General features: G+C 33.6%; 1 protein-coding gene across 10 annotated transcripts in view; it reads right to left on the bottom strand.

Annotated features, from left to right (window-relative positions):
• The window catches only part of BLTP1 (bridge-like lipid transfer protein family member 1), a 249,850-nt gene that overhangs the window by 157,529 nt on the left and 80,331 nt on the right, over positions 1 to 11,990 (bottom strand). For 9 of the 10 annotated variants that reach the window (XM_023741142.1, XM_023741148.1, XM_023741141.1 and 6 more), the window contains 7 exons: positions 11,387 to 11,478; positions 9,867 to 9,984; positions 4,922 to 5,077; positions 4,564 to 4,661; positions 2,646 to 2,824; positions 2,384 to 2,490; positions 719 to 927 (listed from right to left, as the gene is read on the bottom strand). In XM_023741142.1, coding sequence (XP_023596910.1) covers positions 719 to 927; positions 2,384 to 2,490; positions 2,646 to 2,824; positions 4,564 to 4,661; positions 4,922 to 5,077; positions 9,867 to 9,984; positions 11,387 to 11,478 — 959 coding nt within the window. Of the gene's footprint in view, positions 1 to 718; positions 928 to 2,383; positions 2,491 to 2,645; positions 2,825 to 4,563; positions 4,662 to 4,921; positions 5,078 to 6,758; positions 6,826 to 9,866; positions 9,985 to 11,386; positions 11,479 to 11,990 lie in introns of those variants that run through there. The other variant, XM_023741150.1, reaches the window with a different exon arrangement.

Here is an 11,990-nt window from a genome sequence, read left to right as displayed (position 1 = left end):
GGAACTATTTTGTTCTGTAAGCCTTCATCTAAAGTGAGAATAGCAGCACAATTGGAAGAGCGTAGTCGATGTCACTGAACTGTGCATGTAGAAATTTTTGTAATGGTGTGCCTTTGGCTATGTGTATTTTTACCAAAAAAAAAAGGTCAAGAGGGGAGAGAGCTGACATGTTGTCGGGTTGTTAACCAATGTCATGAAACAGTATGTGTACTACTGTTTCATGAGAAACTATTTGTTCTGTAAACCTTCACCTGAAGTACAATTAAAAAAAAAAAAGATCCATACAAATCTTTTGTTCATTATGTACCATGAAATTTTGGATTCACTTGAAGTAGATTTTCCTGGAATGAATTATCCTCAGATAACAAGATTCTCTTGTACTTCTATTGCTGTGTTAATTAGGATGCATTAAAATTTGTCCATATATCTGTCTCTTCCTCTAGCCTATACAGTCCTTGAGAATAGATGTTATTTCATGTCTGTAACAAGTACCGTTCCTGGAATACATTAAATGCTCAATAAAACTGAGCTGACTTGAAGACTGCACTATTTGCAATAAATAATTTTGTAATTGAGTCTATCATCAAACGTCCTGTAAATAAATAATGTATACTCAATACTGAAACCATCCAACTTGCTATTTCAAATAGTCTCAATTTTCAATTAGATTTTGAATGCTTTGCCTATGTTTAAAAATATATTTTTTTTAAAATTATACCTTTATACACAGAAAGGCATTTAATAGGGGTCCATAGAGAGTTATCTGGGAATCTGGGGAAAGTTCCATTTCTACATGAAGTTTATCAGGTGGAAGTTCTGAGGGATCAATAGGTGGGCGTGAAGAAGCAGAGGGAGAACAAACAGCTCTGTCTGTCGTTTTCTGGGATGGCCTTAGTACAGATAGCATTGTTTCTTCCATTTCTGACACTAGATTTAAAAAAAAAAAAGAGAAAGATTAATGGTGTTTGGACAAAAGGGAAAAGTAATTCTTAGAAGTTCTTCAAGGAAATATTAACTAAAAAATTTTATTTTGCAAATATGAAAGCAACTAATCCTGATGCTATATACATAGTATATAGTGAAAATAGACCTAAAATACCAATAATTAAGAAAGCAAGTAAGAACAGCGTACACTGAAATATGTAGAGAAATACACAAATCAGACTGTGCAGAATCAACCAAAAGTTCCTATTAATACAAGCAACAAACATTTTCACTGACTCCCTGCAGTATAAATCTGAGTCACAATTAGGCCTTAACTATACTTGGGCATTAAACTACAAAGTTGTTTTTTACATAAACAGCTATTCAAATACAACATACTGTCAAGCCACCATGTATATAAACAATAATGAAAACTATTATTTGCATTCGCTTTTTGTGGATAAATTGTGAATAAATACAAAGAAAACCTCACTTGACTCTAGTTCCCTTTATTACCTGGAAAGTAAAGCAAATTACCTTCAAGGAACTCTAAATTACATAATAATTGTTAAAATGTATTAAAGAAACTAATAGTTCACAAAATCAAGCACTTTAAATACAGTCATGTGTCACTTAATGTCCATGATATGTTCTGTGAAATAGGACACTGTGATTTGGACGTTATACAAACATGAGATAGGATGCTGCTGCCTACGAGTCAAGGCATACACTATTACACGGTAAACTTTTTATCTGTAAGTAGGGAACGTTCACATAAAAATAACGATAGAAAGTATAGTACAGTAAACACATAAGCCAGTAACACAGGCGTCTATTATGACTATCAAGACATATGTATTATATGTTATATATACACTATACCATATATATACCTGGCAGCACAATTACTTTGCATACAAGAGACATGAGATACACCTGATGTATGCGGGAAGCTGTTGCGTCCACTACGTCTGGTTATGTCTCCTACATCTGGTTACGTCCACTACATCCCATTCTCTGATCAGGATTTCTGAACTCTATTATAATCTTATGGGACCACGCACATACATGCGGTCAGACATTGCCCAAACGGACATTATGCGGCCCATGACTGTATACAGATTCACCCAGACCTTGTTTCATATTCCAGCTCTGCTGCTTCTAGCTTGGCAGACCTTGGGAAAATTACTTACCTTCTCTGAGCATATTCTGTCAACTCTAAAATGAGAATAACAGTAACAATAATATCTATCTCATACAGTTATTGTAAAGATTAAGTGAAATAATGAAAGCTTGAAAATTGCTTGGCCTAGTATTTGATACACGGTAAATGCACAATAAAAATCAGCTATAATTATAACAGAATGTTTTAAAGATTATAAACATATACAATTATGTTAGATGATTATCAATCACAATGCCAGCTGTTTCGAGGTACAAATTATATAAAAACACTTACATGATTGTTTTAGCTGTTCATCTGCTTTTTGTGGATAAACTGGATGCCATGTATAATCAATTGTCAACAGCACACTTGGGACAGTCCAGCATTCAACCCAACCAGCCCTTCAAAGAGTAAAAAACAAAGTTTCTAGTACTTGTTCCTTTAATTGTATAGACGCCAGTTACAGATGATCAAGTTTTATTATTATTCTTACAGCAGTAATAATTTCTTCACACATAAACACAAAATGCTAGGTCACTAATTTTACGTGACTCACTTTTCTTGAGTAATATTCCGCCATTTTGGTTTAACTGTTTTCTGGCCACTTTGACACTCAGCAGGAATACCAGTATCATGAGTCATTTTACTTGAGTGGCAATTCTTTACCAGCATAAATAATGAATATTTACTGGGGTGGCAATCTGGTAGAAACAAATGAAGATCAACATCTTCTCCCTAAAAAATAATTTATAATAACCAAAAGTAACAAAATCGGTATGTAAATGTTAGGATACTATTCACAATCCAAATAAATCTACAACAATCTTGAAAATAAACTTGAGAGAAGATAAACATAACTTTAAATGGAAGATTTTACATTGAATGGTCAGGTAAATAACTGGAAAAAGATTTTACATTGACTAAAACTAAATTCTGATTGAAAAATAAAGGAAAAAAGTAAGGAAAGAAATATACAGTTTCCACATAAAAGAGAAAAAGAAAAAGACATATTTCACAAGTAACTCAGTAAAAAAGTAAAAAACTGCCTCACCAATATAACCTAAAGTGGGAATGTGTTCTGGCTTTTTTTAAATTAATTTTTTAAATATTATTGTCTCCTTTGATTCTAGTAAGACATGGTTCCTCAATTCGCTTTTAATAATGCTGAACTGGTACATCTAAGGATCTTCATTTGGTTTCAATTTCTTCCTTACAGGTCCTTTAATCTTTGTTCATCTTGATGCTTGGTTTCTTATCAGGTAGTATAGTGTAGTGGTTAAAAGACCCCTAAGCTATGTTGCCTTTGTTCAAATCAGGTCTTCGAACCGGTTTGGAATGGTTCAGTAATTGCCAGCGTAAACGGGGGCAGCATAAGCATTGCATAGCAACCAAATCTATCACCTATGGGATTCTGAACAGAGTAGGAAACAAACAGCAGTGCCCTGCTCAAAGATGGCGGCCAATCAAGCCACTTTAAATGTGTGTCACTCTCCACAGTCCTGCCGATAATACAATCTCCCACATCAGGTTCCTGAAACTTTCAGGATCCATGCAGGAGACTGGATTATCGGCAGGACTGTGGAGAGCGACACACATTCAAGGCAGCAGGGTCGGCCACCACCTTTGAGCAGGGCACTGCTGTTTACCTCTTACTTGGGTCAAAATCCGATGGGCAACAAATTTGGTTGCTATGCAATGCATATGCTGCTCTCATTTATGTTGGCAATTACTGAACCCTTCTGAACCTGTTCGAAGCCCTGGTTCAAATTCCAATTTGGCCACTTACTAGCTGCATGACAAGTTACATAAACTCTGTTCCTCAGTTTCCTAATCGGTAGGTGCAGATAATAAAAATATCCACCTCAAGGATGTTGTTCTGAAAATTATATGAGTTACTACACATGAAGCACCCGAAAGATTATTTGACACTTGGAAAAGGTTTAATAGGTGCTAGCTGCTCACATTATTATTATTACAACCATACCACGACTAGTACTACCACCTCTACTACTTGTCCATGCCCTAAGTTAGGTGTTCCACAAAATTCTGATTTTAGGAGAAATACTTATAAGCTGGCTTTCTGATAAAGGGAAGAAAGGTGCTTTTGGTTATTCCTTGAATTTCTGACTGTGATTAGGAATCAACATAGAGAAGTGTAAAATCTACTTCATAAGTCTAGTGAATATTAGAGCTAGAAAAAAATTCTTAGGAGAAAGTACAGATTAACCATGGAGGTTAGAAATGAGCTCTAAGAAAATAACCATTTAGGAATTTTTTTTGTTGGGGGGTGAGAGGGTCCAACTTCTTAGGGGTAGTTAACTACAAAAAGGAAACAGCAGCAACTCTATGAGGCTGAATGAATGGAGGAAAGCTAAGATACCTCAGATTTCCAGGGGAGAGTAAAAGAAAAGCTTTGAGAAATAAAACTTACTACTAAACCTTGTGAAATAAACAATGCATCCAATTATACATACTTTTAGAGAGAACTTGGTATTACATGTAGCTGGCACAAAGTCCGTAAATGGCAAAGAGAAATCAATGTTCAGTGTTTCTCCACAGGCTGCCAAATAAACTACAAAAAAAAAAGGAAAAGAAAATTTACTTTTAATTTCAATAAAATTTTAATTAAAAATTACCTTAAATGCATACTTAAATAAGACAATATGCTTAGTCCAAAACAAACACTGTAATGGTCCTCTGGGAGTCTTACAAGATAATAGGGAAAAAATAAATTCTAGTATCTTTTAAAACCATAAAATCAACACTGATTTTCTTTGTTGGCATTTTTATTAATGAGCAGAATACTTAAACCAATTTTCAACAAGTTCTTACCATTTTCCTGCTGTTTGGTTGAACAGTCAATCCAATTGTGTTGATTAGCAGCCCAAATCATTTCAAACTGATGAAACATGATTTTAAAATTCCATGTATATGGAACAAATGAAAAAATGTCCGGAGCACTATCACTAGACCAGTCTTGAATTAAATCTAAAATTATTGGGGTATGGGACAGAAAGTAAAATTAACTGAAATTCATACACAAAACAAAGATTCTAACACCAGTAAAAAACAAATTTTTCTTTTCTAACTAAAAGGAACTTTTATACTAAAATATTTAAAAGATGATTAAGATGTAGCTAAATGATTTGGTTTACTTACTAATCACAGTTCTAAATAAGAAAAATAGTATACATTTCATATACCTATTTTTCCACAAAATTTTAGAAAAGAGAAAAAAAAAAAAAATCACCTGCTATTCCACTATCCAAATATCTAACACTGTGGATACATTTCTTTCTAGCTTTTTTCATGTAGGTTTTAACACTATCCTTTATGCACATGTTTTACATGTTGTCTTTTTCACTGAATTCAAGTATTTTTCCTTGTTATTTGACACACTTATATAACGTTTGCATAATAATTCATTAAAGAGACTTGCCAAGATTTACTTAACCTTTCCTACAAATGGATATTCACATTCTTTCCAAATTTCTGTGTTATACATAAAGATAACACGTGTATTTTGTGCAAGATACTTTACATATTTAGGATTACTCTGTCAGCACAGATTCCAGAGTAGAAATTCTGGGTCAAAGTTTAGAAATTTTTTTAAGGCTACTATATATCATAGAATTGCTTTCTAAGAAAAGTGAATCCATTTATACTCCCACCAGAAATGTATGCTTGACTATGTATTTCACTGTACCTCTCCTGCAACTGTATTTTTCTCTCTTTTTTGATTTGATAATTGTTAACTGAAAGAAAAATGGTAACTTAATTTAACTGCATTTCTTAATTACAAGTATAGTTGAATATTTTTTCATATTTCCTTATTCATTAAACAAATATCTGAGTTCCTAGTATGTGCCAGATTCTGCTCTAGACTCTGGAAATACAATGGTTAATGAAACATAGACCAGGCTATCTTAGAATTTACAGTCAATCATCTTTATTGATTGTTGATTTGTTGAATATTTTACTGGTTGCTTTTTAAAATTATATTCATGTATTTAACCTGCTTGTACTTTGGTATGTTATTATGATTATTTTTTTGATCAGCGTGTAAAATTTCTTTACATAAATACATTAGCTTAGTGGTTAAGAAGTTGGCAGTTCGAATCCACCAGCTCTTCACTTTTTCTTCTGGCCTCTGCATTGTTCACATGCATTGTATACTCCCAGTAATAAACCTTTCAATAAAAGGTCTCATCCTAGAGGTGCCAAACTTATCGTTGTATTTTCAGAGTACGTAACACAATGCTACGCATATAAAATTAAGAGCATGTGTACGTGTGTGTGTGTGTGTGTGTGTGTGTAATAACAACTGGCAGCAGTATTATAGCATGGACTTTGACACGAGACAGTTCTGGGTTTAAATTCTAGTTTCATCATCTTACTAGCTATGTAGGCTTGGGCAGTTAAAAAACTGTTCTCAAATGTCTCTTCCACTTACTAGCTTCATGTGTCTGGCCAACTCATTGTTTCTGTGCCTCAATTTCCTCATTGTTAGCTCAGGGATATTAACAATCCTATCCTTTCCTTTTCAGAGTCATTGTGAAGATAATATAAGTGAATTCACTTTGTAAGTGGCAAAGTACTATGAAAATCTTAGTTAATATTACTGCATTAAGTATCAAAGACCATTTCAGACCTTACTGTCTTTCCTTACTTTCTTTGATTATCCTCAGATCACAGTAATTTCTTCTGTATTCAATTCTCACTCATGTGCACTTGTTAGCTTCACAATTCACACCTGCACGCAATATATACTGTTTTGTATTATGTCATTTGTCTATTTCTAGTGCACCATTCCATTTCAACTGTTCATCTCTAGTCTCATATACTTAAGGCTAATAAACAACACAATTAAGATATGACCATAAACTCTCTGTGGGCAGAGATCATGCTTAATGTTTGTTTTGAATTATTATTCATGTAAGAGACTTTCAATTTAAATTGGTTGCATTTACCTACTTTACATTTCTATTATTGAAAAGACTGAGATATAATTGCTAGAAAATAAATACAAACTCAACCTACTACTTAGCTCAAAACATCGATATACTTTATTATTAGCCAATTTTAACAAATCTTAGTATTTTTTCTTCAATAACTTACTTGAATTTTCAATGTCACTATTCTGTAATACAGTTTTTCTGCCAGATTCTCAAATATCTTTACTGATGAATATTAAAAATTATGGTGACAAAATATTCTTATTAGGAGCCTCAGCAACCGTTTCTATTATATATTTCTCTTTAAACCAAAATCTGCTTTCATTATCAGATGGTCTTATCAAATAATGTGAATAGAAAGAGGAAGCATTTTCTTAATGACCATCTTACTTAGTCAACAAAGTAAAAAGTTATTAAGGTGGCAATCTAAATGTTAGTATGAAAAAATCCTATAAAACGTCAACCAGCTGGTACTGGCGCTTTGCAATATTGTTAAATTGTTTTCTTCTCCTCCTTATCAAAGTAAATCTAAATCAATTTCATTATTTCCAGAAGAAACTTCAGCTTCTGCCTTTGTTTTACAGATTTCACTCCTGGGGCTCTATATTATATTTATTATAAACCTATCTTTGTACTACATTGAAATCTCTTAAGAACATTTCATCTCACCAATAGGTGGCATGAGAATAGCTTTTGAGAAATATTAGGCATTCTCTAACACCAAACAGAAAATTTCACATCTGCAGAATTCCACCACTGGAGAAATGAAAAACTGAGAAAAGTGATTCAAACACTGTGTGTGTTCTCTCAAGGGCTAAACTAATATTATTTCCTAACGGTCATCTTTTTTTAAAGAATAAATATGTTAAAAGGGGCTCTAGTTATTCTAATGCTGTATGTCTTTAAAAAACAGAATAATATGATCACATGTAATGACTTAAATCTGGGATATGAGAATTCAGGTGATGGTTACATTTATTTCTGTATCTTTCTGTATTTTTTTTAAATTAATCCTAATAAATTTTAGGAAAAAAAAAATCAATAACCAAGAAAGTTGATTTCAATAAGCATAATCAGAAAGATATGTAATTAGATAAAGAAAATAATTTAGGGGAGATACAATTATAATTTAAGAAATGTGTGCTTGGCTGTTTAAAAATAAATAATGCAATACAAAGTCTAAACGAAAATGTCACTACAAAACAAAAATTCGGAAAATCATGAAGAATTTATACTCTTACTCCAGTTATCCTTAGTATTGATAGAGTCTGAGGATGTAAAATGTCTGAAGGAAAAGTATGTTAAGAATTAAATGCCTGAAGATAGGAATCTATTTTAAAGGATAGCAAAGTTAAGAATTCAAAAATCTAGGGCTACAGTCAGGGAGGCTACATAACAGACTCTTGAGCAGACTACTTGGATTTGAATCCTAGCTTGGCCAATTTACTAGTCATGTGACCCTGAACAAATTGCTTGACCTCTCTGCAACTCAGCTTCATCTGTAAAATAAGGATAATAATAATACTGATCTCAGAGAGTTATTATGAGGATTCAACGATTTAATATGTACAAACTGCTCAGAACAGTGCCAAGCAAATAATACACAAATACGTTTTAGCTATTATTTTTTTCATAAATCTGACAGTTAATTTGAACTGCAAACTGCTCATTTAATATTCAGCTTAACTAACAAAAGTTAAGCTTGCCAGGGACTCTGTCAAAATTTCTACTACTAAGACCCTGACTCAAGACTTGGAGAAGAATTACATAACAACTCCAAGAACACAGAAGCTCTATCTAGTCCCCCAGATAAGGTTCCCAGCCAAACCAGAAAACAAATGTAAAAGACCTAGGATTGAACATATTGCAACAGTGGCATTATAAAAGTCTAAAACTCTAGCAATAGAAAAACTTAGGGTAGAAATTATTATTCCTATTTCACAGATAAGGAAACTGAAGCTTAAACAGTGAAGTAACTTGGCCAACATTGTACCACTAGTAAGTAACATGAAGACAGAACTACATATACCTTCTTTACCACTCTACCCTACAAATATCTAATAGCTCTCAGTATGACTAAATGCTTAGTAAATGATTACCGGATGGATGGACAGGTGGACGGATGGATGGATAAAGCAGTCAAGCAAAGATTAGGTTGCTCTGAGGTACCACTGACTCTAGCAAATTAGACCAACTCTGTTTGGCCAAACTCTTTAGATGAAGTATCTTCAATAAGGATACTTATTTTTACGTAGTAACAACATTTGTGTTATTCACAAACCAAGACTACACGTTTCTACACTCATGAAATATGGGTAGCTATCATAACATGCTTCAAGAAATAAAGGATTTTTTCCAACTAGTGATAGCACCAATGAGATTATCCATGCTGATAGGAAGTAGTAAGCAGGGGTTCCAAATGCAAAAATCGCTGGCTATTAGAATATATTGTTTAGGGATTACAATCATTAAACAAAATAATGAAGGTATAATGATGCCTACTTCTGGAACCAGTAGAGAAACTGGTCCATCTTCCCATCTCATCTCCCATTAGACTGATAAAAAGCGCCAGCCCGAGTTACCCAGTTTTCTTCTAAGCTCAATTTTTGGTTCGTATTTCCTTGTTTGGATTAGAACAGAACACAAAATGCCTATTTTTTAAATTTCCCTTTGATATTCTTGTCCCAAAAAGAAGTGTAAAAGTAAGAAAGTATGAATAGTGTCATCATATCCCCATGTTAAATTTAAAAGCAAAACTTACTGAATGTAAACAAGTTCACTGTGATCCATTTTCATTGTATGTACATTTATTAGTAAATTACCTGTAAAGAAGTTCTTCTGTGCAAAGATGAAGTGGTAGGTGGCTTTATAAACCTCTAGTTCACACTGCCATGTCTGCGGCATGTTCCATATTCGGGGGTAACTGGCATTGATGTGGAACTACAAACCAAATGTTAAGTAAAAATGTTACAGCTTAAAATGTGACAATGTGAGAACAGCATTAGAAATTAAGTCACACACACTGGTGACTAATTAAAACTTATTTTCCTACGGAGCTGAACAGAAGGTCCCTTCGAGTCTTCTAATATTGCTGTGGCTGAAGGTCAGTATCTGTGGTCACATCCAGCTCCTTAAAATACTAAGCCGCGATGTGGTCAAAAAAACTTTAAAAACAACAAATCAGCTACAGGTTTTTTGTTTGTTTGTTTATTGTTGTAAAAATATATATATACAACACAACATTTGCCAATTCAAGATTTTTCAAATGTACAATTTAGTGACACTAATTACATTAATCAGGCTACAGTTTTGAAAATACACTCCAGTTAATTTAATGGAGTAACAGCCAACTTCTCCAATTCTTCCTTAAGCCCCACCTGTTAAGTGAGAGGCTCAGGATGAGGGAGGATGGGGAAGAACATATACTGTCCTACAGAAGTCTGGCCACCAGTGCCTCCAGGGGTTCCCATTTGACAGAACAACAGTTAAAGATCTGACATGGTGCTTTGTAGCATATTCCACCTGTTAAAAGCTGACATTTCTACAAAGGCCAAAGCTTCCTGCCCCGGAACACTACTGTTGCCAGAAACTATCAGCAACAGCTCAGGAATTCATTAAAATGCTGAATATTCCCGTTTAATAAATATATTCTTAGAATTGTGAAATTTTCATATTTCATGTATATATAAATGTCATGTGATGTTGAGACCATCTTATATGAAAGAATCCTCTCTGAATAACAACTATTCTATGTAGTGGCTTTTGTCATTGTTGTTGTCTCTGATTAAAAAAATAATAATCTGCCTCATTAATGAGTCCCCAATATGCAATTTTAATCATGGGCATTTCCACATTGTTTCTTTTTCTAATATGGAGTAATCAGGATATCGATAATATTTTTTTTTCCTTTTATCTTATTCATCATGTTAAAAGCACAATAAATTACATTACTTAAGCCCTGAGAAAGGAATCAAATAAGGCTAGAAAACATGGTAAAAAATTATCTTACTTAAAATTTAGGAGGGATTTAGTCAGCCATATAATAAAGTTTAAAAGTAATATTCTAACAGCTTTTCACATTTTTTAAGGATAAAAAACCATGTATCGTTGCCTTTTATTCCTTTCCCCATACTAGAAGCAGAGCAACAGAGATACCAAAGGAAGTCCATAGCACTGGGAATCCACACCTCTTCCCAAAGACAGGACCAAGAGCACATAGTGGTTCTTGAATAAGACGAACCACTGAATAACTTCTCCTCATTTAAATTTTATATATTGAACAATTAGAACCAACTCTGTATTTCATGCATTAATGTATATCATCAATAAGCTCTAGACTTACCGCTAACATTTCTGCTTCTAAAAGGGTCCGGTATTGCATGCTGGTAGTGGCATCAACATGTAAGAGTTGTCCTTTAATTGCAGGGGTGTAACCTAATAAAAGAAAATAAAAAAATTCAGAACCTAAAAAAAAGTATACAATTTAAAATCTTTGAAACTGAACCAACTCCCACTATGACCCAGAAAAGGAATCCCTGAAAAATGGTGATCAGTCACTAGCTAAATACACTCAGTGACAAGGAGCTTGCTACTCCGTATCCATATACTGGCTATCCATTGTCCTGATTTTGCCTTCCAATGCAAAACTATCAATCCCTTCTCTAAATGATACTCTCTTCTTTCGCTTACTCAAGGGTGCATATTTTCATCATTTTCAACTACTCCTTATGCAACAGCAGTTTTCTAAACAACACAGTCCTATTCTGAACAAAAGCAGAACAATTTAGAGCATTACATTTCCTTTCCTGATGGGGTGCCCGCCTATGAACACTAACGCAATGGTCATTATTACACTGTTAGTTCAACATGCATCCTACTCAGCATTTTCTTATAAACACCTAGATCTCTAGAAAAAGTTTTAAATTTATTTGTTTGAAGTTGTATTT

Source organism: Trichechus manatus, unplaced genomic scaffold (genome assembly GCF_000243295.1).
Source record: "Trichechus manatus latirostris isolate Lorelei unplaced genomic scaffold, TriManLat1.0 scaffold00174, whole genome shotgun sequence".
Classification (NCBI taxonomy): domain Eukaryota; kingdom Metazoa; phylum Chordata; class Mammalia; order Sirenia; family Trichechidae; genus Trichechus; species Trichechus manatus.
The sequence above is the reverse complement of the archived record's forward strand: the minus strand, read 5'-3'. Positions and strand labels throughout refer to the sequence as shown.